The 25,284-nt window shown below is 43.4% G+C and overlaps 1 protein-coding gene across 7 annotated transcripts; it reads right to left on the bottom strand.

Moving 5' to 3' along the window:
- Positions 1-634: 634 nt before the first annotated feature.
- Positions 635-25,284, bottom strand: MED26 (mediator complex subunit 26). Of its 7 annotated transcripts, none has more exons than XM_041127894.1 (4): positions 24,855-25,284; positions 6,345-6,419; positions 5,477-5,554; positions 635-4,976 (listed from the first exon to the last, which is right to left on the bottom strand). In XM_041127894.1, the coding sequence occupies exons 1-4, from the start codon at positions 24,927-24,929 to the stop codon at positions 3,282-3,284; spliced, it is 1,923 nt and encodes a 640-aa protein (XP_040983828.1). In that variant the 5' UTR covers positions 24,930-25,284; the 3' UTR covers positions 635-3,281. The 7 variants fall into 7 exon arrangements, with proteins under 7 accessions (XP_040983828.1, XP_040983831.1, XP_040983830.1 ...); XM_041127897.1 differs by lacking the exon at positions 24,855-25,284 and adding an exon at positions 23,998-24,192; XM_041127896.1 differs by lacking the exon at positions 24,855-25,284 and adding an exon at positions 17,479-18,200.

Genomic DNA, 25,284 nt, shown 5'->3' with positions numbered 1-25,284 from the left:
AGGCAGGAGCCCGCCCAGCCACACCCCCCCCCCCCCCCCCCCACCCCGTCACAGCACTGGGTGCTTTAGCCCCGGGTTAAAATAACACAGGAGGGAGCGCGGTGTACAAGAAACACACCCAAAAAAAAAAAAAAAAAAAAAACTCTTTTTCTGATCTGGTTTTACAGCAGCGGGAGCGCTCCCGAGGGGAAGGCAGGCCCTAACCCCTGAAGACTGCCGCAGGAAACCAAAAGGGCAGTCGGCGCAGCGACCGAGCAAAGGTCACGTACTGGAAGGTAGTGAGACAATTGTTCTGACCTTTAAAACTAACTCAAGGAATATGTAATGCTGGCTGTATTAAAAGATGGGTGAGTACCTGTCAAGCAGGAGGGCGTTCTACTAGAGCCTACTCCATCCATGCACTCTGTCAAAAGACATTCCTACAGCATTAATCTACCTATAAGAACATGCACTTTAGGTAACGGCGATTCCCCAAAGATTTGCAGATGAGCCATTTCATGTCATCCAGTGACAAGAAAGAGGTGGCAGTGTATTAATTTAAGATTTTAGGATTAGAAGAATAAATTTTGTAAGGCAGGAAGAAAGCAGTAGCAAAGAAACGTGAGTTCATGCAAAAATGAGAGTACACAGCAGATACGCACACGGTAAACTTCATTTGAACTTGTTTACAAAATTGACAAAAAAAAATATCACCTTGTAAACTTATTCACATTTGTTGGAGCTCACAGAACTGGTTATACTAGCATGCTGAAATAAAGATTGTCAAGCCTCGTCTCACCCTGGATGACATCCCAGTGAGTTGACCCTTACAGCAGAAACAAACTCGGTATGGAACAAGATTTAAAGCTTGCATTGTGAGTGAATTTCTCTAACGATTTAGTACCGCTAGGGAAAGGGCTGGCTCTAATACCTGACGCTCCCTCAAGCAAAGAGAGCATCAGCAAGGTCGCTTTGCTACTGAGAGCTGGATGTAATTTGAAAGGAGTGATGACCTTAGGGCATCACCTCACCGAGTGTGGTCCACAAGGGCCATCGATTGCATCAGAAACGTAAGCAGTGGAGAAAAAGATGGGTTTTATAAAGTGTTAATGTAATACTTTTGTCATTTCCTGAAATTTGCCCTATATTCAAAGGCCTCAGAAGAGCATGGACCCTGTTCCTAAATGCGACCATTCAGGGAAAAAGGGAGAAGGGGCAGGGGGAGATAAGATGCACAGTATTTTTTACATAAACAAAACCCAAGCATTTTCCAAAATGACCAGCTTTTCAGCCCTCTACCATCAAATCTACCTTTCTGAACTGCAGGATAGTAGCTTTCCCCAACTTTAAAACACACTGCTTGACCTCATCAACTGCAGAAGGACAAAATGGAAGTAAACTGAAAATATACTTGGAAGCATTTTTTTGGTAACCACTTTTTCTGGTTTCACACTCAGACCCCAGATTTCAGAAATGGAAGCACAGACATCAGTTAAGATTTCTGAGACACCCACACATTTCAATACCAGTCAGATCACAAAAGCAGTAGGTTTGAACAAGAATGACTTAAAAATAAACCAAACCTTATCAGTTGTATTCCAGGGAATGAACCAACTTAACATATACCTGGCGAGGAACACCCTTTTAAAAATCACATAAGAGCTTGACTCTCCTCTCAAGGCAGGAGAACTCTTGCCAAGGCTCTTCTCCATAGAAGCGAGATCCAGCACAAACGGGTTAACAGAGTTAACATCACTAAGCCTAGAAATATTTTTGGTATAGTGTCCCCTCCCCTTTTCCCCTGGACAGAAGCCCAGCACCGGGGACTGCAGAAAACAACTAGTCCCGAATGTTAAAGCAATTACAGTTAATAGAAATTCTTAGCCTTCTATACTGAACCAGGCTGCTTCAGAAAGCATTTTAACAATTAGGAATAATATATTACAAAGTTACTGAGAAAAAAGATGAACTATGATCTTTTTAGACTTTGAGGTACATTAACAGCAATTGGGTTATCAGTCTCCAGACCCTGGATGCAACCAGAGTTTAAAAAAAAAAAAAAAAATCCAACCTGTGCGACTGAATACCACCAACGTACTTGGAAGACATCTTGTATATCCCTAACAGCCAGCTGCTTTCGACAGTGTCGGATGGGATTCGGCTTCACCACACTGCTCCGACGGATTCTCAGTGTTGATGATCACTTAGCTGGTCTGAATTGAGCAAACTTTAAAAAAAATGAGTTAAGTATAAATAATTCACAAACTGTTTTGTGCAAATTTTTTTTATTTCCACATTTATATCACAATGTGTCCACTTAAAGGACCAAATAGCAAAGTTGCTCCCTTCTGCATCCCAAGAACACAGAAGTCTAGGTACTGTACATTCACTAAGGCTCTTTGTTTTTGCAAATTGCGTTTATGATGGATATCCATAAGGCAAACAATATCTAAAGGAATGGTAACAAGTATATTTCCAGCATACAAACAGGCTTCCTTTTTCCCTCTCACAGTACAGTTACAAACTTGTAGCACCCTCATTACATTTAGATTCTAGAAAAGGTGATTTTTCTTTTTTTTTTTTTTTTCCTAGAAGTTTGCAGGAAGGGAAAAGGAGGAAAAATATTTGGCTGGTGGTGGTGGGATCAAAAATATCATTAAACATCTAGTTTTTGCAGCATTTCTCAGAGACTGGATTTAAACTGAAACCAGACTAAAATATGTGGATGCCTATGGAATGTTGAGCTGAAGCTGGTCTCCCAGCCTGCAGTGCAACACCTGCTGTTTAAAACCCAATCTCCGTACCACATGACTTTAAAAAAACGCAATCATGTTCAGAGATGTGATACAAATAAAACTACAGTTTTTGCACATTGTCTCTCGAATATCTCACTGCCAAATAAAAACCCAAATCAAGTCAAATAAATAGATGCATATTTTGTTAAGGTAACTTCCACAATTTTCTCTGTACCTGCCTGTAATAAGATTCCGGCATTCAGAAAGTGCTGGAAATCCTCTTCACTTCTTGGGGACTAACACTTTTTTATAGCTGGCTCGCTATAAGAGTTTTGAACTCAATTTATCAACCTTCGTATGCCTTCCTTTGCAATTGTTAGTAAACTGGTAGCAGCATTTCACAAAAGGAGAATTTAAAGGGAAGAGCTGTAAAGAACCAGCTCCCTCACACCCTCTGCTCGTTGGGCCTGTTTGTCCAGGACAGGAGGCTTTCTCCATCTTTAAGTGGCATAGTGTCTGCCATTTTTGCTAACTGCAGATGTAAAAGCATTTTTAGCAAAACTGTACTCAGTCTAGGCAGACGTAAGGCAGGATGTTCAATCTACCATCATCCCCATGTGGATCTAAAGATATGCACTGTGTCCAATCATACCAGTTACCCTGTGTGTCATAACAACCGTTCACGCCTGGCCAGTTATGTTCACGTATTCTGTTGAGGTCATCACTTGTGACCTCTCTTGTGACCCCAGGCAAGTCTGTAGGTTTGCTGTTAGGAGCTAGAACATGAGTCTTTCTAGCCTCTTTTCTAGTGCTTTCCTCCTGCTTTAAATATTCAGACATGAAGTAGTGAGCTCCTGGAGTCTGTACTCCTGATGAAGACAGCAAGCTACTCTGTCTGTTTAAATATGACTGAATGATTTCATTTCTGGATAATTCTTTCCAGTTCGTTTGTTCAAAAGGGCTTTGCAGGTTGGGTTTTTGCTCCTGCTTTTCCGTTTCTGTCCTGTGCTGTTCAGTAAGTGCAGGGATTTCTACCTGCAAAGGATCTTTCTGTGTTAAAGGTTTTATCTGTCCTGTCATGGGATCAAAAGTGAGTTTTCTCTCTTTTAATCTCACAGGTTTCACACCCCCTTCTGTCACATGCCCATCCAAGTTGACTGTATAGTCTCTGGGTCGGTACCTTTTCTTCTTTTTACTATCGGAACCTGAAGCAGCATCATCACTGTCCATTTTTGAAGTGTCCTGTGAAAAGCCCATGTGTGGCGTGAGAGATTCCCCAGGGTGGGAGCTGGTTTTGCAGCTGGAAGATGTGTGCTGTTGAAGTGTCCCTGCTGTATGCCTGTGCTGGCTTTCAGAAGCTATCTGCTGCTCCTGCCAGTGCTGAGATACCTCAGTTACCGATTGCTGAGAGAACTCCAGTCTTTTTGCTGGCATTGGAGGTGTCGACGGTTGCATCAGGGATGGTGGCGGTGATGGCACCTGTGCAGTATCTAAGAACTGAGACCTTTGAGATGGACTAGGCATTGAATCCTTTGGTGAGTACGTAGTATGCTGCCGAGCAAAAGTATCATGCCTAACATTTCTGGGGCTAAACGAGGAACAGCGAGGACTCTTCGGTTGGTGCGGTCCTGTGGTTTCTTCCGATTTATCATGCTGCTGAAGCACTGCAGTCTTTAATAACGAGGAAGTGCTTGAAGGTTTTACAAGTCCTGGAGAACTGGTGTGAGGTTTTACAGCATTGACTGGGATCTTATTGTGTTTATCATTTTCACTGAGTTCTGTCCTGCTGCTTTCGGGCCCTGCATGTAGATTTATGTCTACAGGACTAGGGAAATTTTCAGGACTACCTCCAATTCCATTTGTGGGAGGGGGTGAAGAGTTTTGTAATACTTCATGACTAGCTTTGGAGACTTTGGGGGGAGGAGGGCCCTGATGCCCGTCCCTGTGTTCACCTTTCCTTTTCCGATTTCCCAATTTCTCTGGTTTTGGAGAATTTAGTTTCTGTATATCATTCCTGCTTTTCAATTCGCTGATGGGCTTTGATCCAGCCACAGCAGGAAGTTGCGCTTCTGGTTTGCAGTTGTGAGCACCACCATTTGCTGATCCAGGTGGATTCGGCAACCCTCTTGGCACTGGTTCATTCTGGGTTACAGGTTCTATCAACTTTTGCCAATTCCGCAACAATTTCTTGGCACGTTTGGCAAGTTCCTCATTGGATGTCTTCTTCCTCACCTCATTGATAAGCCTCCCAAGTCTCGTTTCCTATAAAGAAAGAAAAGTTGTTTTACAAACAGGTATCATTCTAAACAGAATTCTTAGGGTACATTTCTGCTTTGTAATGCTTACCCTAAGAAATACCTAGTTAAAATCCACTAAAGATTTAAATGTTGAATTAATCTTTTTGGAAAGGATTAGCCCAGCCGGTTCAGTGCTCCGCCACGCAACATGAAACCTACTGTAGGTTTCCAGTCGCCCTGTCTTTATTCCCCAGCTAAAGCACCAGAGCCATTAGCTGTGAAAAACATCAGGAAGGAATTCTTTAATCAGCAAGAATCTTGAGAATAAAGGTGCAAGCTTGGATTCGAGGGGAAGTGCAGCACCCAAGGCAAAAAAGGTGCATGTTTATCACAATGAAATTATAAGATCTGCAGAAAGAGGCAAGAGAAGAAACTTCCAGAATCTTCACCTGTTACAGTAATACGTTGACAATGAAAATCTCCATTTCACAAACCTGACTAGCCAGAGTGCGACTTATGTCCTACCTTCTTCCTCCATCTCTCCTCTCCCTTCACTCCCCAGTATCTTGAAAGGGTATGAAAGACCGATTTAAACAAGCATTCCTAGGGTGTCCCAAAGTGGTTTCATAAGCGGAAGGAAGTGAAGTGTTTGATTGTTCCCAAAGCACATTTGAAAACAAAGAATTGTTCCATAAGTCAGATTACTTAAGAAAAGCACTTCAAAGGAAAACATGGACCAGTCTGTGAGAGAAATATGCAACACGTTGCGATACATACGTTGAAATACAGCTGGAGTTATAATTAAACAACAGCTAAAAGCAAGTAACACCAATAATTTCAATATAAAGATATAAAAGAATTTTATAATTTAGCCATAAAAACTTCTTTGGGCTCTGTTTCTAACAGTGGCCAGTGAGACTGCAGCTATCCCATCTGATACTTCAACTTTTAATACAACTAATCTCACCAACTAGATCAGGCACTGAAACCTGCTTAGCTGCATTTAAGATTAATTTTGTAGACACAGAGTAACTATATTCCTATTTCAGATTCTTTGGTGCTTGGTCACCAAACATCTAAAAAGGTGACCAGTACTTCAGCAAGCAGAGTGATGTTGCTGAATGCAACAGAATTAATCAGTAGCAAGTAATGATTAATTTAGTGCCCCACACAAACAGGAACTGTGCTGCACAGAATACTGATCTGAATCCAGAAAGAATCACTGTGTATGCATTGAGATGTCAGAAGCAGCACGAGGGACAAAATAATATCTTAATTGTGAATCCTTTGCAATCATTCTATTGTTTCAAGAAAAGCTCTTATGGAAATTAGATAGGCAGAGAAAGTCCTTTTATACACACAAAAATCAAGTAATGTTTAGAGGGTGACATACCTCAAGTGCCTCTTTGGTAATGGGATATTTCTCCAGGCTGGAGATCACTTCCAGCACTGCCACCATGTTATGGATCTGCAACAAGGAAGACAAAGTCACTTCATGTTTCATGTACAGGTCTTAGTTATCAAATGTAATTTAAGACCTTCCACTTTATAATTGCTGGAAGCATTAATCACAAAATTGCTATCACACTGTCTGGCTTTAGGGAGCTGACTGTTCAAAGAATAGGGACAAGGACACTTTACTGACCTAGTTGGAAACTGCAGGAGCTGTAACAAACACACTCTTATGTAAAACTAAAGGAAACATTAGCAATAAAACCAGTGTGACTTACTAGCAAAGTTCTGAGACTCCTAGCCAAGGTGTTAGTTAATTGTCCTACAGCCTAACTGGAAACGTTAAGTGCCAAGTGGGCCAAGAAGAGCAACAAGTCAAATCAGAACTCTTGCATTCATCCCTTTAGGCACTGCTTTAGATTTACGCAAGTCACCGTTCTATGATTTTGTTCAAAATATCGATGTTTCCTGTAGCTACGCACCAAGAGTCTAAAATCCCAGGCACAAACTCCTCCAAGTTGAAGAGCAGAGGAGAAGCAAAAGCTGTGCCCAGTAGGTGTCCTCAGCCCATCGCCCAGCACCAGGCGTGGGATAGAGCCACCCTAAAAACTCCGCAATCATTCTACCACTCTATTTCCTCATATGTAAGATGGTGAGGAGTAACTGCAGATATTCATGTTACGTTAACAAAGCCTGCATCGTTTTCTGATGGGTTTCACTGCAACATTTCTGTAGGCATGAGTAAGCTCACACAAAAGCCATTGCCACAATCCGTAGATGTTAAGCACAGGTGTGATTTTAGTAATTTCTATGAGAAACCCCAGACTACACAGAGATCCGTATTTCCATTACCTGATGTTAAGAGCACCAAAAAGTGGAATTTCTAATTCACCTTTGTAGATAGATTTAAAAGATAAGCAAAGGAAAACTTGAATCACAGTCTCATTTATTGCTTAATTGCATTTGTGACTCAACTGGACATGAACTGCATGTGAGAAAAATCTCTCAGCAAGAACCTCTGCAGGGATCCCACATTATCCTGAAGTCTTATCAGGAGCATAATCAGGTCGCTCTACCCTCCCAGTCACACACTCCGCTGCAAGATTCTTCATTTTAAAAAGATTGCAAGTTCGGAAGAATTAGCTTTTTTCAAGTCAATTCTACCCTTCTATTAAGATACAACAAGAGAATCAGGAGCCGAAGGCTCTTCCTTTCAGAAAGTCTTGTGCATAGACAATGTTTTTTCCATCACAGCAGGACTGTTTAATGTAGGAGATACTTGGATAAAGCTGTCAGCAATTAAACACTTTACCTGATTTTTAGATTTACTTTTATCAAACTTATGTTTAAAGTCTATATAGGCTTTGAATGATTCTAACGGTTACAGGCTGTAAAACCAAATTCAGACCAAAGATGAGTTAATTTGTCATGGTCTTTTCTTCACTGAACGACAATGCCTCTGCAGATATTTAAAGCCCTACCATCCGGTCAGGTCTGCTAAAACTCTGCTTAAGCTTTAAAGCAGCAATAGCATGTATTTTGACAGATTCTAATTCTTACTATTTCACTTCAATGCACTGACTTTCTTCCATGTTTTGATCCTTGCACTGCCCTCGGTGCCTACGAAGGCTGATTTAGCACCACAGTTTAAGTAATACATAACACCAGGGGGTTTTTTCAGTTTCTAGAACCAGAGTACTTAGAATAGCTAATGCTCAATTCTGGGAGTTTCCAGACAAACATTTTTAGACTTGCAAAACATGATACTCTCCTTCCCAACACATATTTTAGACTATGAATTACCAGGGTGCAAAAAGGCTCTGTGTATTGCACACACCAATAATTGGTACAATTATTTTTGCAGTTACTGGTAATCCCCAAATATTCATTATCTAAATGACAAACCGATGGCAAAGAAGGATCATTAGTCTATCAAAAGGTCAAGATGGGGAAAGCGATACATTCACATATATGCACACCTACAGAAAGATGAAATTGGTCAGGGAATTTCCAGTAACAGCTTTGCCTTTGTTCAATATACCCAAATACACATACAGGGATACCCCTGAATGCTAAATCACCTACCAGAGACCAGGTCTACACCAAGACTGATAGACTCCATTCCCTCCTTTGAGGGACACATGGTGCCAATTAAGACAGTGAAAGCAGTCTTACACCGCTGAGTCTGTGCTGATCACTCAACTTCTGGTAAAACACAAAACACCCATTTCAGATTCTTCACACATTTGTAACCAATTGAAAACATGCTGTCGCACTGAAGCAATCGCTGCAAGGAGCACGAAGGCTCACACTCGAGATCAACTGCAGGAAGCTCCTCTCATTTTTTTTTTTTTCCTTCTTTTTGACCTGCAGGGAAGCGTGGTTCTTAAAAATAATAAAACGTTCAGGCAGGTTCAACAGCTTCTCCACCCTTTCCCAGTAGTTTTGTGTAGTTTTCTTGGAATGCTTCACCCAAACTGCCACAAAGAGAAGCTTATAATAAAAATCATATTCACCTATTTTAAAATAATGCAGACTATGAAATTTCTTGTGGTATAGTTAAACATTATGATGAAAACAAGATGACCTCCCTAAAATGCCTCAAGTATCATCTATTCAATGCGAAGACATCTATTTTGGTACCAGCAGCACATCAGTATTGCTCATCAGTACCTTTACCTTTAACCACCTGTTACTGGCTTAATAAAATTAATATATAGTCACACTACTGACATGAGACTGAAGTTACAAAACCTACCAGGACATCATCCTACTTTGAACAGCACCAGAAACGATAATTTATTAACGCAAGCTGCTATTAAAAATACTTACTGGCTACACAGCAGATAGCCAAAGTAACGTAAAGCAGAGTGGGAAAAGGGAGTTTGGCAACCTTGCTCTCTTCAGACGATAGTTAAGAGTACAATTGCGTAAGATGGCATCTCAGGAACTTGCACATCATTTTAGCTTCTATTTGCCTTTGTCTACTTACGGTGCAACCCATTACTACCCCCCCAAAACAAGAACTTTCATGAAGCAACCCCAGGACCTCGCATTTTAGGAGCTTGCAGAAATGAGCTAAAAATAATTCATACGGCATTTCAAATTATCTCATGCTATTCCCATGTTGTGAAGATTGACTGGCACACAGACCAATTCACTCGAAAGTTTACTGGAGAACATCTGCTTTGAGTCATCTATGATAATCCTTTCCAGCCAACCCTAATGACAGTCACAGAAAACAAATCTTATTTATTCCACGCAAGTCTCCTTAAGTCATTCAGCTATACTCTGGAGCTTACTACTGGTATCTGAGATCTTTTCCAAGTAAGCACTAAATGTTTTTACTACAGCTTCAGACAAAAGCATGGGTTTCTGAACTCTCTGGAAAAGATCAAGCAGCTTAATTTCCTTTCTTTAACTGCCATCTTAATCTTATTTTAGTTTTTATAAATCAAGAACAATTCAGTAACTAACTTCAGGGTAAGTGTTATACAGCAGTTTAAAAGGATAAAAAGTGTGTTAGGGTTCGGGAAGCTTAATGTACAGCTGTTCCCTGCCACCTCCAACTCTACTGCCTCCTTCCCTGGCAGATTTGAAAATAGCAGCAAACTCAGCATCCGCACATGAGCCGGTATCACTGTTTCCACGTGCTGGGACGCGTTTTATGTTGGACTAGCACACTCAGATGTTATGCTTTGATTCTCTTCCTTCATCTACAGGCCAGTCCAGATAAAAAACACAAAATGAGCACCGATGTAACACTTTTCTTTCTTCCTCAGGACTGCCTCGACACACAGGACAACCTCCATCTCACTCCACTGCTGCCTAAGAAGCAAACGTTACAGAAACATTCAATTGCAGTCATTTGAATATAGCAATTCTGGGTTTGGTTTTTTTTTTGTTTGTTTTTTTTTTTTTTTTTTAATGTTTCACAGGGATTTTTCTAAAGATCTTTGCATGCATGACTAGACCACGATAGATGACAAACCAGAACTGAGTTAGCAAGGCTGATGCTGCTGAGACACTTAGTTATACAGGCCTCAAGTAGGAGAAGGAGTAGGTATTTCCTTGTAACATGAAAACCTGAGCGCTAGGTGCACAAATACAAAAAAAATTGCAGTGAAACTGCTAATACAGATTCCTATCCTACTGGATTCTGGCTAGAAAGGCTCTTTTTAACCACTTGCACAAAGTTCACAAAACAGCACTAAAAGGCATCTTTTGACACAGTATCATCATCCATATGGGTCACATTAGTACCTTTAAAAGTTTCTAAAGGGCACTTAAACTTGGCCTAGTATGTCTAGAGTCCCTAATCACTGAAACTTTTCTAAAAACAAACCTATTATCCTCCTGAAATCACAGGTTATAATAATCAATAATCTTGACTCCATTGCAGGCATTTTGAAACAGACTATACAGCTGTATCAGAAGACACTGGCTTTGACAGAATGTACTTGTCATCATACTTCAACTTACTTCCTCAGAATATGCTATAAATACTCAATATTTTGCTAGTTTCAAAGAAAGTACTTTTGTTACACTTTCCCACCTGTAGTATCAAAGCAATTTCACAAAAGCAAGCAGAGAAGTGGACCCCCTGTGGAAGACTAAACAGATCTTTCTACCTTTCCTACGGATACAAATCCAGATCTCCATTGCCAAGTTGGTGTTTTCTGTTGGCAATTAATATAAGAAGTGGAGTATGGTCTACACAGAAGTTCACAGGAGCATTTGTACAATTTTTTATTGCCTTCCCTCTGTTCCTAGGGACAGCAGCATTTTATTGGGTAGTTATAAAAACTGTCATGTATCTATGGGCCACGTATATCTTAAGTAGCACAGGATAACGTTCAAGAAAATCCCAGGTTCAAGGTCGATATTGCTGAAGTGGCCAAGAAGGCAGAACTGATTCAGAAGGTGGGTACAGAAACAGCACCACAAGCAATGTCATCCGCTCGCATTTATTTTCTCCAAAGCAGTGTACTGATTACCTGCATCTAAGCACCAATTCCTACCCCAGCCTGGGGTCTCTGAGCAGTATCAGATCTTGCCCCCAGCACTGCATTTGTATAAAAGCTACTTCACTGCATAATAATCTGAAACATGGAATAAGAAGTAAGAAGAGAAAAGTTGCTATTCATAGTAGGCTTTATTTAAATGTGGCAACGGAAATACAGTAGTATAGTGTTTATTTAGCACTTCATATAGGATGCATTAGATACCAGACACTAACAATACATATCATGAACAATAAACTATAATGTCATTTTTTCAAAGATACAGACCAAACACACAAAGTTAGAATTCAGGTTACAACCTGCTGGTATGTAGTTCAGTTCCCTTGCAACTGATCTATTAACAGTTTCACCTACCCCCAATGTGACATGATGTTGTCTAAAGATAGGGTACACGAGATACTATTCACAGAAATGACATACCAAAAAGATGACCATGCACTACTTTGTTCATAATTTTTGAAAATGTTTGAAAGTCAGTTTGCTAAGCAGAGTTCAAATATTCATCAGTACACAAAAGATATTCTTAAAGGTGGAGGCGAGTTTTCTAATAGTATTTAGTAAAGCAGATCTTTACACATGAAGGAATCAATGATTTGGGTTCAAAGTCATCCACTGAGAGTATCTTCTACGACAGAGAAATTAATCTGGAGTCCACGCTTTGAAAAGTGATCACAAATTTGTGCTGCAAAACAACAGGTAGAAGAAATGCTCCTTGACTACCAAGAACAGTCAAAAAAGTGGCTAGGCACAGCAAGCACTTATCCTTACCTCTGCATTTAAAGTTTCCAGGTCTAATTTAAAGAGTCAAAACAATTTGCATATATTTTATTTGTACTTAGGCTTTATTAAATGGTAAAGTAACATCATCCAGACACCTTCCCATATACACTTTACAAAGCCAGGATCATCAAACAAGAGTAAGGTCAGATTCCAACAAAATACCGCATTGGGAAGAAATCAGCAGACCTGAAATATTTCACTTGAGTGAGACAACAGTTTAGCCCTCTGTTACCTTTTGGCAGTACATACGCACATAAGTAAGGTGTAGAGAGACTAGAACAGCCAAGAGATCAAGAGGAGTTTGCCAGCAGAAAATGCAGTTTACCCTGGCAGTTACAGCCTCGAGACACAAATCCACAGCAGTTGATAAGTGCCATCAACACTCTAGCTCTTCTCTACACGGTCCTCTCCAAAGGAGACGTCTAACCCTGGCAGGGGCCCTCAACATAGCAGGAAAACACTCCACACTTCGGCAAGGCAGGGGAAACCACCCAATGAAAGGAGTATCCATCGGTGGAGTCATTTAGAAGGTAAGATATAAGTGGTAGTAAAATACAGATTACGGAGACAAGACACACACCCAGAACACAACCATTCACAGGACAGCAGTGGCACGTTGAGGGAAGTCTTCCTGTTCTACAGGAAGAGATCTTTAAAGCAAATAGAAAACAGTCAACAGTATAACACTTTTCTCCATTCATATTTATTAGCCAATAATTGGAAAACATTCTTGTTACTACAGAGAAGAATAATTGTCTGTCAACTTCAACATTCGCTAAACATTTTGTATAATATCATAAGAGTTGTACCTGTAGTGCCTACCCCTCAGTTGTTTATGAAACACAGAAGACTCACTGCAACGTGATCCCCCAACACTTCTTCTTCCACCCCCAACAACAACAAAAAAAAAACCACCCCAGACCACCAGACCATGAAGTTGGGCAAAACCTTTTTGGGGAACAAATTTATTTAAAAAGCCCAGCAGTTGAAGTGAAGGTTAGTTACATGAAATACTATTAAACTGGACAGACATGTGTGGCACAAATTCAAGATAAGGGAACAGAGTAAGAAGAGGAGTGGACTGCCACAAAGCCAGGCAGTCATTGTCACAGCAGGGCAGACCACAGCCTCAATGGCACCTACCACGGCATACTGCAAGCAAGATAATTTTAGTCTTGTTTTTTCACTCAACACCATACTGATAAGGAATGGTATAGGCATCAAAATCAGCTGGAATTACATGTTCATCTCAAGGCGCCACAGTTCAAGAACATATACAAAGAGGAGTTCAGAGAAAAGCAGTGATAAGAGGTTTTGAAAACATGGTTAATAAGAAAAAGTTTAAGTACTCAGTTCACACAGTATTGAAATAAATAGGGAAGAGACACTTAAAGCTTGAAATAAGCCTTCCTGTGCATTATTAGTCATAATAAAGAAAACAGCAATCAACTGTTTTCATGCTCACTGGCCTAATTTGCAACGAGACAAATACCGATTACATATTAGGAATAACCAGAGATGCACTCAGACAAGCTCCCAAATAGTTTCCATAGCCACTACAGAGGTTTAAGAACAGATTAGACAAGTCTGGAAGGAGTTTCTTTGTATAGGTGATGCTACTCCAGTGAAGGTGATGGACCACATAGCTTCATGAAGTCCCTTCCAGCCATGCACCCCTATGATTCACACCTGGGGAACAGATACTCAACAGCAAGTAGTGGAAACACACTGAAACACCCATTTCTATCTAGTCCGAGCTAGACTCAAAATAGTAATTCTAAATTCTGTCCCCTCAAAGAGGTACACGCAGGTAATTACACAAAGCGGTTTGTGTTATAAAGGACTTAGAAAAAATTCGGCACTTCACAGTTCGCTGCCCCACCACACAGGCCAGGCTCACCCTCCCAAGCACAGTGCCCCAGCGAACGTGACCCCAGAAGAAACGCCAAGGCTGTCCCAGCCGTCGCAGGCGGCTCATCACCACTCAGGCTCTGTAGTCACTTCATATCATTTCAACCACCTCGTGCTTTCCCCTCTACATCCCAACACCCAAGCGCATTTCTAAAACAGCATGGTCCTGCCAAAACAAAGCATAATGAAACAAGAATATCAACGGAAAGTATTAGGTTTGACCCAGCCCTGTACATCCATTGCCTTCTGGTATAAATCCTACCGATCACACGGCCAGCTACAAACGTGTTTAACATTTAGTGGAAAAACGTAGCATGTCTTACAGAAGGAGACTTGTCAAGTGTTGAGCTGCACAACCAAAGAGTACAAAATAATGCAACGTGCCCCCCACGCCCCCGCTGGTGCAGCAATTGCTACAGATTATTTCAGCACAATACCTAACACCCACAGAACACATCACTAACACACAAGCCCTAAAAACCCAATCACTACGCTGGTCCTACCGTCATCTAAGCACGATACAGTTTCATTATATATGCGATAACCATTTCTCCTCCTCTTCCACCTGCACAGAAACTTTAACCAGATGAATCTTGGTAGTTATTATTTATTATAAGCCATGAACTGAAGTTCAAAACTATTGCTTAAAAATTTAGAGAGCCATAAAATGAGGTTGCTGTGCAATCAAAGTCACAGGAACAACAGGTCCTACTTCAACAAGAGAGAAACACAGGGTTTGTTGATTTTTTCAGACAAAATAATACAGAATATACAGAAAATTCAGCCTTAAAACACACCCCTTCTGATTTATCACTATCTTGCTGCATTCTGTGGTAAGGGGAGATCCATTCGTTCAGCCAGAAGTCTGTACTTTGACTGCAGTTACTCAGGGAAGTGAAAAGCCAACGCTGAGAGTTAATGCACAACAGGCAGGTGCCAGCGCAGCCGAGGACGCTCCCAGCACAGCAGCTCTCCACTTCACCTGAGCTCGCTGTTATTATCTGCCTGCGTTACGGTAAGAGCAAAGTCAGACACCGAACTAGATTATGAGAATGACCCTTAAAGGCATCGCCTGGACAGAATCATTCTGCAATCACCTGCTTAATCTTAATGCACTCCAGAGAACTAGTGGAGATTTAAAATTATGCAACACGCATTTAAGGACTTGATGAGAATGGCTTCAAAGGGTCAAGAGCTTCCTGAAGTTCTTACATATTATGTTACCCATCTCATGGAGTATCTACCCAGAGCTGTTATCATGAAGCTGTTTATATCTGAAAGTAATATACAGAAAAGCCCTACTAATGTCACCACAATATAGACTTTTCACTCTTTTCTTAAAAAAATAGAAACATCTATCACCATATTATTGGTATACTTCTAAATGCAGCAGACCAACTTTTTTCAAAATGCTAGGGAAGCTTCTCAGCTGATTCCTTAAATGATAAAGGAGGCTAAGGTAAGAGCCTGTTGAATACACTGCATTGTGGAATTTATTAATTCATCACACTGAAGTGCAGTATGCTTGCATGACTGCTCATGAGAATTTAAGCATGGCGTATTTGTTCACAAAACCTGAGAAAAAGAGTCTTACAAATTGGGAAAGTTTTAAATGCCAAGTTTGGAGAGAAGTCCCTGTATCCTTTCAACAGCAGTTACTAATACAGAATTTCCGTGAGCACATGCCATAGAGAAGTTTTATGGATATGCAAAAAAAAGTTGAAATCAATTCACCCATCTCCTAGAATTACTGCTCGCCAAATTCTAGATAAAATGCTGCTGCCAGTCAACCATTTCCAAATGCCTCCATTCTCTGAAGACTGTGCAGGTCCTCGGGTGAATATAACCTGTCGGGGAAAGCAGACGACCCCCCTGATAATCAGTCGGGAATGCTCGGCCATTCCATTCAGTGGCAGGATCATTAGCAGCTACTTGGAAACAAAATGAGTTTTCTACCTTTGGCTGGGGAAAAATCTTCCCCCAGAGGACCGTCAGCACAGCACCTTTCATCTCGGGGCTTACAAATTGGAGAGCTACTTTACTTTAAGACCAGCTCCACTCCAGAGCCAATTGCCAAGTGTGATCATGACAAGACAAAAGAACACAGTACCCCATCAGCATTTTATTTATATGTAAATACAGAACACTTAGGAAACTACAACCTGGCGCTAGTTATTTCTAATCTAGCAGCAAAAAACTTCATGATTTCCACTTAAAAAAGCCCCACTGATGCTTAAGCCCCTTGGCAGTCTGTCTTAAAATGTCCAGTGAAGAAAATAATATACAAAGTCAAAACCCAATAGCTCATATTTTGATAGACAAACTCTTACACACATGACAACAGAGACCGAGTTGTCACGGTAAGTATACAGGCTGCAGGCACCCCACCTTTGCAAATACATTTAAAACATCGCCTTCTCTTCCATCTCACTATGTTCAACTCTATTCAAGAATCAACTGTAGTTTCTCCAAGGATAAACTATAATATTGAGGTATAAATTTTTTCTGGAACTTTCAAGATAACTTATGTACAGACAAAGATTCCACGTTCCTTCCCATGCAATTAATTTACACAGCACAAGGAGTGTTACATACTGACCATGCTAGCCAGCTCAGAGTTTGCTTAAGCGACAGCTCAAGTTACAGAAGCACAGAGCTGGCTGTAGATGAGCTGGAAGTTTGGTCACTGAAGACAAGTTATGAATGTGCATCACTACCCTGGGGAAAAAACATGCTCCTCTACCTTCAGAAGTTCTACACTCCTTAAAAAAATAAATCAATTTAGCCCTGTAGTATAATCATGATGTTCTGCAAGCTGATTCTGCATGAAAACAGTATGTGAGAAAGCAGCTCCACAAAAGTGCTGGCTGTCACTCTCAGACAAGACTTCCACCTCTGCACAATCATCTTCACAGCACAAAGTTTCAAAATACACCCAGTTGAGTATGTTGCTGAATACTACAGACCGACTTGGACGTAGGATTCCTCTCCTCCCCAACTGCTATGTTAGAAAACCACTTTGTTCAATAAAATGGAACTAATTACATTCTACTTCCAGTGATTCCTCAGTAGAAATTTCTACCACCGACTGTTTGGACATGCTGAAAATTCTATACTTTGATATTAACAGTCACACTTAAGCATGCACCACTGCCCCATGAAAGCCATGCCCCAGAAAACACTGACACGCTGTTAAGTTTAGCAGATTGCACCTCAAATTAAAGCAATTTGCTAGCACTTAAATATTGTTCCAAACACTGAAAGCATGAATTACCTGCAGAAAGAATAATTCAGCTGTTAGAATACTGAACAAACAAACCTACATTTACATTAAATTGAATGTGATGTAATTACTTTTACCTTAAATATTTCTTTAAAGACCAAGTGCGTAAGTGGGGCCACATCATACCATATGTTATACAGACCGAAGAAAGTTTATTTGAAGTTATCAGCAAGTGCAAAGTGGGTGAGACAAGATAGCAGTAAAGCGTTATCAGCCAAAACAGACACGTTTTTTTCATCATTTATAAAAACTATACTGACGTTAATTTGAACTCAAATCTACTATATTGGAGTAACTATGCCTTAAAAGAAGTGCTTCTTAATTAACATCAAATTTCCACAGCAGGCAGAATCAATTCCTTCTTTCCCTATCCTGAAACTTTTGTGGTTCCTGAAAAACGAAAACTACTTGTCAACTGCAGCAGCTCCTTGAAGAAACTGGAAAAGGATCTCCCCTCAGAGCATACTGGGAGAAAAAGCTTCAGCTGCTCTGAAACTACTTTGATCAGCAGCCAAAGGTGCCAGAATGACAGTGCTGTTGTGTCATATGGCCATACCAAAAACCCTGAAGAGAGGCAACAACCCACACCTTACGCACTCCTAAACTGGGCTCACCCTCAACTTATTATACAAAACCCTAACAAATGACAAATTAGAGTTTCTATCCTAAGTCCAGACTTCTGAAACATGGGCTAAGCTGAAGGTCTTCATATTTTCTGACACAGATTGGGTCTCTCCCTGCTTGGGGGCTTTTGACAGCAAATATTCTCCCTCCCACCCATGCCAGCATCAGGCTGCAGTGCCTCAGCAGCAGGAGCAGAATCAGCTGCACCCCATGCCCACCCCACCCCAGCTCCAGCCCTCCCAGGACCCCGTGCTCAGCTGCCTCAGCTCCCTGCTTTCTTGGGTTAATTGTGTGCCAACGTCCACAGAAATGGCTTAACACAGGGTGCTAGGTGCACCAGCGGCCACAGGAACACAGCTGCCCCAAGTCACGGCAACTTGGGAAACTGCAGCCCTGGGTTCTTTGCTGTTTGGGAAGTTTGGTTTAGCACATCTCTCCTGGAAGGATGTGCATCTTGCACATCAGCTGTCTTTTCCATGCTGTGGTTCATGGTGACTGTCAGAGATTATTCCTGATGCTTATTCTACCTACAAAGAGTTGGTTCTTCCATTCAGTAAAACTGCTTCATGGCTACACCAAGAAAAATGTGTTAGATTAGTTATTTCCCTCCCTGCGCTTCCTCTCTCCAGGCTCTGAGCAATCAAAGCGTTCATTTCCCACCAAGGGTCCACACTACAGCGTGTGCAGACAGGTACTTGCTGCAAAGTTTTATTGTTTGGATTTGAAAGGCCTGATCCCCTTTAATGAAACAACCCAACAAAGTGAGGGGTGTCTGGCTGGCGGGTGCTGCTCTCCAACAGCTTGAGCTCGTACCACCTGGGGCTGCCACTGCCCCACCGTCACCTCTCCTCGCCACACACACTCCCCCAACTACTGCTTTGTGCCAAAACTACCACCTCCCCGAGCCCAGGATGAGCCAGGGCAGGGAAAGAGGCCCCAGACGAGCCCCCTTTCAGGTAGGGTTTGGCCCGGTGAGTTCCTCGGCTGGCCCAGTGCAGGGTCCGCACAAGGGAGGTAACAGGAACGTGCAGCTGGAGGTGGGGAAGTGGACAGGTATCACAGCAGCTCTCCCGCCAGGTGCGGCTCCGTTGGCAGTTTCAGCTGGTGTAAGCATGCAAGTTTAAGCCAAGTCAGTTCAATTTTTGGTTATTCAGAGCATTAGCCACACAACCTTTAGTGTGAGGTGATTTACTTTTGAGTTGCAAAGCTTACTTATCAGTTACTACTCAGGAGCATCCTCCTGGCTATCCATAAAGAAGTTTCCCAGCATTTATCCCAGGGACACGTGCGGAGCCCTTGCATTACTGCATCGCAACGAACATGGGGGATGATGCCAGACATCTGTGAACCCCCCACAAGTGACAGTGACAATAAAACCTCTACAAGTGAAACTTGACCATAAGGCATCCATTCTTATCTTAAAAAGCACAGACAGGTGTGGTTAACTTTTACAGGTAACGCGTACCTCTTTCCTACGAGGTCCCAAGCCGTCCTAAGGCAGCAGGGAAGCATGAGGAAGCAAGCAGCACTCCATTTTTTAAGCTTCCATACCTAAACACTTTAACACCCAATTCTGCTGCCACACCTGTGCCTGTTTGTGATGCACCAGAAGTTTTACCAGATAACTGAGCTACATCAAAAACTACCTGGGGAAAAAGAAAAAAAATACTGTCTTTTCTTTTTTAAACCCTGATCAATTCCCCAGTTCAGTTCACCATATGATCCTGCAAATAGTTGCACCGGCCCACATAAAATGGGTGTGTGTAGCAGGAGTAAGAAGTGAGTGTTATTTAAATTGTCACTGCTGCCGAAACAAACACTCAAATTACAGCTTAAGAGCAAATGACTACTGCCATCATCACTGCAACCTGTGGAGTTTCAAGGAATTAACAATAGAAAGGCAATTTGGCATTCCCCTTGCTTTGACCCCTCAACCTAAACTTCCAGCCACTTTTGTTTGCTCAGATTTTGTCTTAGCCTCAAACTTTATAATGGTCTCACTACTGCAAAGGGTTACTGTGCAAGTGAAAAGTTTTTAACCCCCCCAAACCTCTCAGCCCTATTACCTCCAAAAAAATTATCCAGGACTATCCAGGCAACTAACCAGACAAATGCTAACTTGGTCTAGTTAAACTCAGTACCTATGTAAGCATCACAGGCACTGTTGGAATATACACTTCCACCAAGCAAAAAAAGCTGTTTTGGAAAGAGATGGACAGGAAAGCTGCAAAGGAAGGCCAAGAAACTAACTGTACCACCACCCTCAAACAGGTGAGTTCAAGTGTATCCAGCTGTTTACAATATAGAGCATCAAAAAAAGCTGTCATCCTCATTTAAGGTTATTTAGAATTATGAAGAAACTGAATACAAAGGGACTTACTGCAACAGGCCCAAATCTTTATCTGGAACCCAGGACTGACACGGTAACGACGCTTCAGACCCTACGCATTAGGAAACACCACAATCACCCACGTTTCACCACGCACCTGAAACACTGAATCCGCTGCCTTGATGCGCAAAATGCAATACTTGAAACAAGACAAGCTACAATAAGGAAATAAACAAAAATGGTAAGAGGTACAACAGGTTCCAGCCTCTTTGCGCACTGCAGCTTCCTCAAAACTGATAAGCTTATTAAGGCCTCACAGAAAAGGATAAAGCTAAAGCAAAAGCCATGCCTAGTCTACTTTCGCCCACACGTAACCCTTCCCTACATCCAAAGAAATCACCAAGACCCTCCCAGAGTGAACCATCACCTTCCTCCACTCTCTACATTTACATTATTATAGCAGTGTCTTGCACCTTCTCCCCTCCTTTTTAAACTCAATTCTAGAAGGCATATTTATCACTGATGACAGAGGCTTTTGTTTCTAGGACTTTGGTAAAGCAATCAATACAGAAAACAGCCATGGAAGCATCTTTAACTATGCAACTCATGCGTTAACTGGAAGATCACCCCAGGCCAATGCACTACTTAACATATTACAACAGGCGGACCAATTTATTATTAATAATTCAGATCATGGACCTCTCCTGAAGGGTCTGAGCAGCAAGGCCGACTGAGATACTGCACGAATGGCAACCTGATTTACAATCAACTCCAACCACACGGTGAGCAAATAATGGGTTGTTACTCAAACCAAAGCTGGGTTTGCATCACAGAGATGTATTAATGGCAAATAATTAAATTATTGTCTAATATTTAAAATCAGGAAAAGATTGCTACATATTCAGGATGAGGAACCATTTAATTGCAAGCACAATTCTAACAGCCAGTTGGAAACGACAGGCTGTCCCACAGAGCAAAAACTAACAGATCTCATTATTCCTGGCATCAGGTAATAAATTCCCTGAAGAGTACAGAGCGCGATTTAACAAGGCAAAGGTGCTCTGCTTGGTGGAAGAGGCGGTTTCTCAGCACACTGAGCCCAAAGGGAAAAGCCTTGCTTCTACCAGAACCAAGGAATATCTCCCCTAGAAGACCTCACACAACTGCTACCATAAGGTTTCGGACACTCTTCTCCAGTTCCTGTTTCTACACGGTCCTTCCAGGAAAAGGATTTTCCTGCAAGAAAATCGTATCACCCATCGTTGTGGGTGATACCACTAAACTCATGTTTCCTCCAACATGAGTCGTGGTACGTTCTTGCTAACACACAGGCTTTGGAAGGAAATTGATGTTGATACTCAGTGCTTAAGTCATGTAGCAGAAGTAGTTTGCCCATATGTTTTTTCGAGGGGAAAAGGCTGAATAAATGAAGACATAATACCAGACATCCCGGGTGGCTTCCAAGATGATGTAATTTTTTTAAAATAGCTTATTTCTTATAGGCCTCCTTTGAAATAGAGGTTACCCCTGTAAATTCTGAACTAAGTATGTGAAACTAAGTTATAAATATATTCTGCAGCAATTACTAGAAGAGGTCTCAAGTGCTAAATGCATGTGTACAATTAAAACATTGCTCCTGAGTCAGCACGGCTTTATGCAGCAGTCCAAACAAAGATGAACAATTGGCAAAGAAGATGGTTTCTCAAAGCAAGCAGGTTCTGAAAGCCTGGGGAAAAGATTATTTTGACCAGTTCAACTCAATACAGGTAGGGAAACTTCTCTCTCTCTTTTTTTAATTCAAGGCAGGACCTCAGAGTGAACCAAGATCTGTGTATACCACAAAGACCTTTACAGCTACACTGGAACGAATATCCACAATGGAGAAACAGCTTGTATTGGAGAACGCATCAGTGAAGCTTAAATTTACAGCGTCCCACAGTAAAGCGCTATAAAGAACTACATCTCCTCCTCAAACTCACAAAACTGGACTTTTTTTTGCACGCTTGACAACATTAGTGCAGTTTTCACCCTCTCCCTTTTCCAGAAACACGCACATACACACACCAACAATTATATTGAAAAGCCTGAATGAAATCCAGGCCTCAAAGCTTGACTTGCTTGGTAAACAAGGAAGTCAATCACAAGAATGAATACTGTAAGTTTGAATGCAACCACTTCTTTTAGGAGAAGATTCCAAAAGTCAGAAGAAAGTAGCCAGGGTTTTCTGTGAGTACCTGCAAGTGCAACAGCTCGTAGCTGCACTGACTTCTTCCTGCGGGAAAATGTCGGAACAGTTTCTTATACTTTTACGCTGCTGCCCAAGTGTGATTAAATTCAGCATCTGCTTTTAAGCACGTTCAAAATTTAAGTTTTTCTTCTCTTCGTGAAAGTGGCATGACAGGTAGTTTTACTGACTGTTTACCACATATTCTATGTGCTTCGGAGGAAAAAAGTCCGAGATCTAAGCCCGCACAATGAATCTCAACTACACCACCTCTGCTCTCCTTCGAAGAAAAGGTTAAAATGGAAGACAGCCCTCTGCCTACAGGCATTTCTAAACAATGGGCTGATTTTTCTGCCACCAATTATTGCCCTGGATAAGTATCAAGTATGTAGAATTATAATTTAACATACATTACTCCTAAGCTTATGGGGCTACTGACCTGTTGGAAGCTCAGCAGAGCTATTGGCTGATGCTCTAACTTCCCCCTGCAGACAGCTGCCTGGTTATTTCTGGTCCCCCTCATCACAACCAAACTGCAAGCACGTTCGCAGCATAACGCAACATTAACATATGGAGAAAAGGAAACGTATCCATCACAAAATATATTTCCTGGCTGCTTAATTCCGCACAGCCACAGTGTTTTAGAAAGTAACACCAGAATTAGGTACTGACAATTTTGAAGTTAAAAGAAACCATAGATCTGTTAGAGTCTTATTACTAGGTTGACACTTGGTCTAACGTAAAGTGAAAGATTTGCAGCCACAAAAAGAGAACTCAGAGCAAACAAAATTCATGAAGTGTACTAACTGACATTTCAGCAAGATCCACGTTAAAGTACTGCAAACTCAAACAACTTTTGACATTTAAAAGCCCACAATTACCATTATAATTCATTACTGTTACTCGAACATGTAACATTGCAGCTCGACAAACGCACATCATGGGGGATTACTAAAGAAGCTACAAGGTCAGGGTGATTTTTCTTCAGTTTTCATGTCACACACAGGCCACTGCAGAACGTCTCCAAAGGGCAACAACTTCATTACCTACTTTAAGACTTCCATACAGGTCTATTACAAAAAAACCCACTCGTTCAGACAGAAGCAGGTATGACTTTAATAGAACCAAAATACCATTTCACATACCCAGCCTCCTGGAATAACACGCACGTGCATGCGTTCAGCCTGACGCACCCGTAGCTGCCCCCACAAACTGCAGATGGCCAAGACAAACCCACCTTTGCGTCCTGCTGTGGTGACTGCTGATCTAAGATTTAAAAACCTGACATATCGCAGGCTCTGCGGTCCTCTCACAGTAACCAACACCTAAGCGGAGAACCGCTTTAATGTGCCCCAAAAACCCTTAAAAGGAGTGAATGATACTTCGGATAACCGCCACTTAGACGTGAAGGCCACTTACAGGTAAAACATACGCCGACTTCTGTGCTTACACCGCATCCCAGAAGGAGCAGATAAGCTCATTAGCGCGCTGCAGGAAAGGATAACAGCCAAGACCGAGGCTGCTCGGTGCTGAAGCAGCTCCAAAGCCCCGAAGCCACCGTCGAAGCCCTCCCGGCGCCCCCGCAGCCCGGGGTACCCCACGACCCCGACTGGAAGCGGCGGCAGGGGCCGAGGAACAGGTGGGCGCCCCGGAAGGTGCCGGTCGGTCGCGACGGAGCCCGGCCCAGAGCCCCCTGCAGGCCGCACCCGAGCCGCGGCCTGGCGTGGGGAGGCCGCCGGGCCGCACGCCGCATGGCCGGGCAGCGCCGGGGCCGGGCCCCGGAGGGGGGGGGTGTGGGGGGTGGGTGGTGTGTGTGCCGTGCGGCGGCGGGAAGCGGCGGCGGGGGGGGGGGGGGACGGACACGGCCCCCCCCCGGGGAGGAGGGGGAGAGGCCTCCGGTGCCAGCGCCGGGGCGGCCCCGCGGTCCCGGCTCGGGGGCGGGGGGGGGTGTTGTGTGTGAGATAAGCGGGCGGCGAGGCGCCGCTGGCAGCGGGACCCCGACCGGGCAGGGCGCTGGGGAGCTCCCCGCTACCGCCCGCAGCGGAGGCTTCCGGTGCCCGGGGAGGAACCGGAGCCCGGCCGCAGCCGCGGTCCCGGCGGGAGGCGCGGTCCCGGCGCTCCCTCGGACGGCGTGCGGGGCGGGAGGGGGGGGGGGGGGGACGGGGACGCGGGGGTGTGTGTCGGGGTAGGGGAGGGGGGCCGGGGCGACGGCCCGCGGCCGGCGTCTCCCCGCGCTGCCGGCACGGGAGCCGCGGGGCCCGGCGGGCCGTACTCACGTTGCTCTGCGGGTCGATGGCCTGCAGCAGCCGGTCCCTGATCTGCTGCGGGGAGGGGGCCGGAGCCGCTGTCATTGCCTGGGCGAAGCGGGGCGGCTGCGGCCGGGGCGGGCGGGCGGCGGGGCCAGGCCGGGCCGGGGCGGCGGCGGCTCCTCACTCGCCGGCGGCGGCCTCCTCGGGGAGCCGGAGTCGCATGTTCGCTCCCCGCGAGGCGGGGGGGGGGGGGGGGGGGAAAGGCTGAGGGAAGGGGAAGGGAACGGGCAGCGGCGGTCGGAACGGGGGAAGCGGGGAGGGGAAGGGGGAAGGGGGGGAAAAGAGGGAACCGCGACGTCGCGACCGGGCCCGGGCCCGACTGTTCCGCTCGGGGCCAAACTCAACTGTGGGCAGGAGCCAGCCCCGCGCAGGGCACCCTGGGACACGCCCGACGCCG

This window comes from Aquila chrysaetos, chromosome 12 (assembly GCF_900496995.4).
Source record: "Aquila chrysaetos chrysaetos chromosome 12, bAquChr1.4, whole genome shotgun sequence".
Taxonomy (NCBI): Eukaryota; Metazoa; Chordata; class Aves; order Accipitriformes; family Accipitridae; genus Aquila; species Aquila chrysaetos.
This window is presented reverse-complemented; position numbering and strand designations above follow the sequence as displayed.

Excerpts from the sequence above, each read along its gene's own strand:
- MED26 (XM_041127894.1), bottom strand. The coding sequence starts at position 24,929 with ATGACAGCGGCTCCGGCCCCCTCCCCGCAGCAGATCAGGGACCGGCTG. Across the intron at positions 5,555-6,344 it reads TTACCAAAGAGGCACTTGAG|GAATGCTTGTTTAAATCGGT; the intron begins GTATGTCACCCT and ends GGGACACCCTAG. Across the intron at positions 4,977-5,476 it reads AGGAGAGATGGAGGAAGAAG|GAAACGAGACTTGGGAGGCT; the intron begins GTAGGACATAAG and ends CTTTCTTTATAG.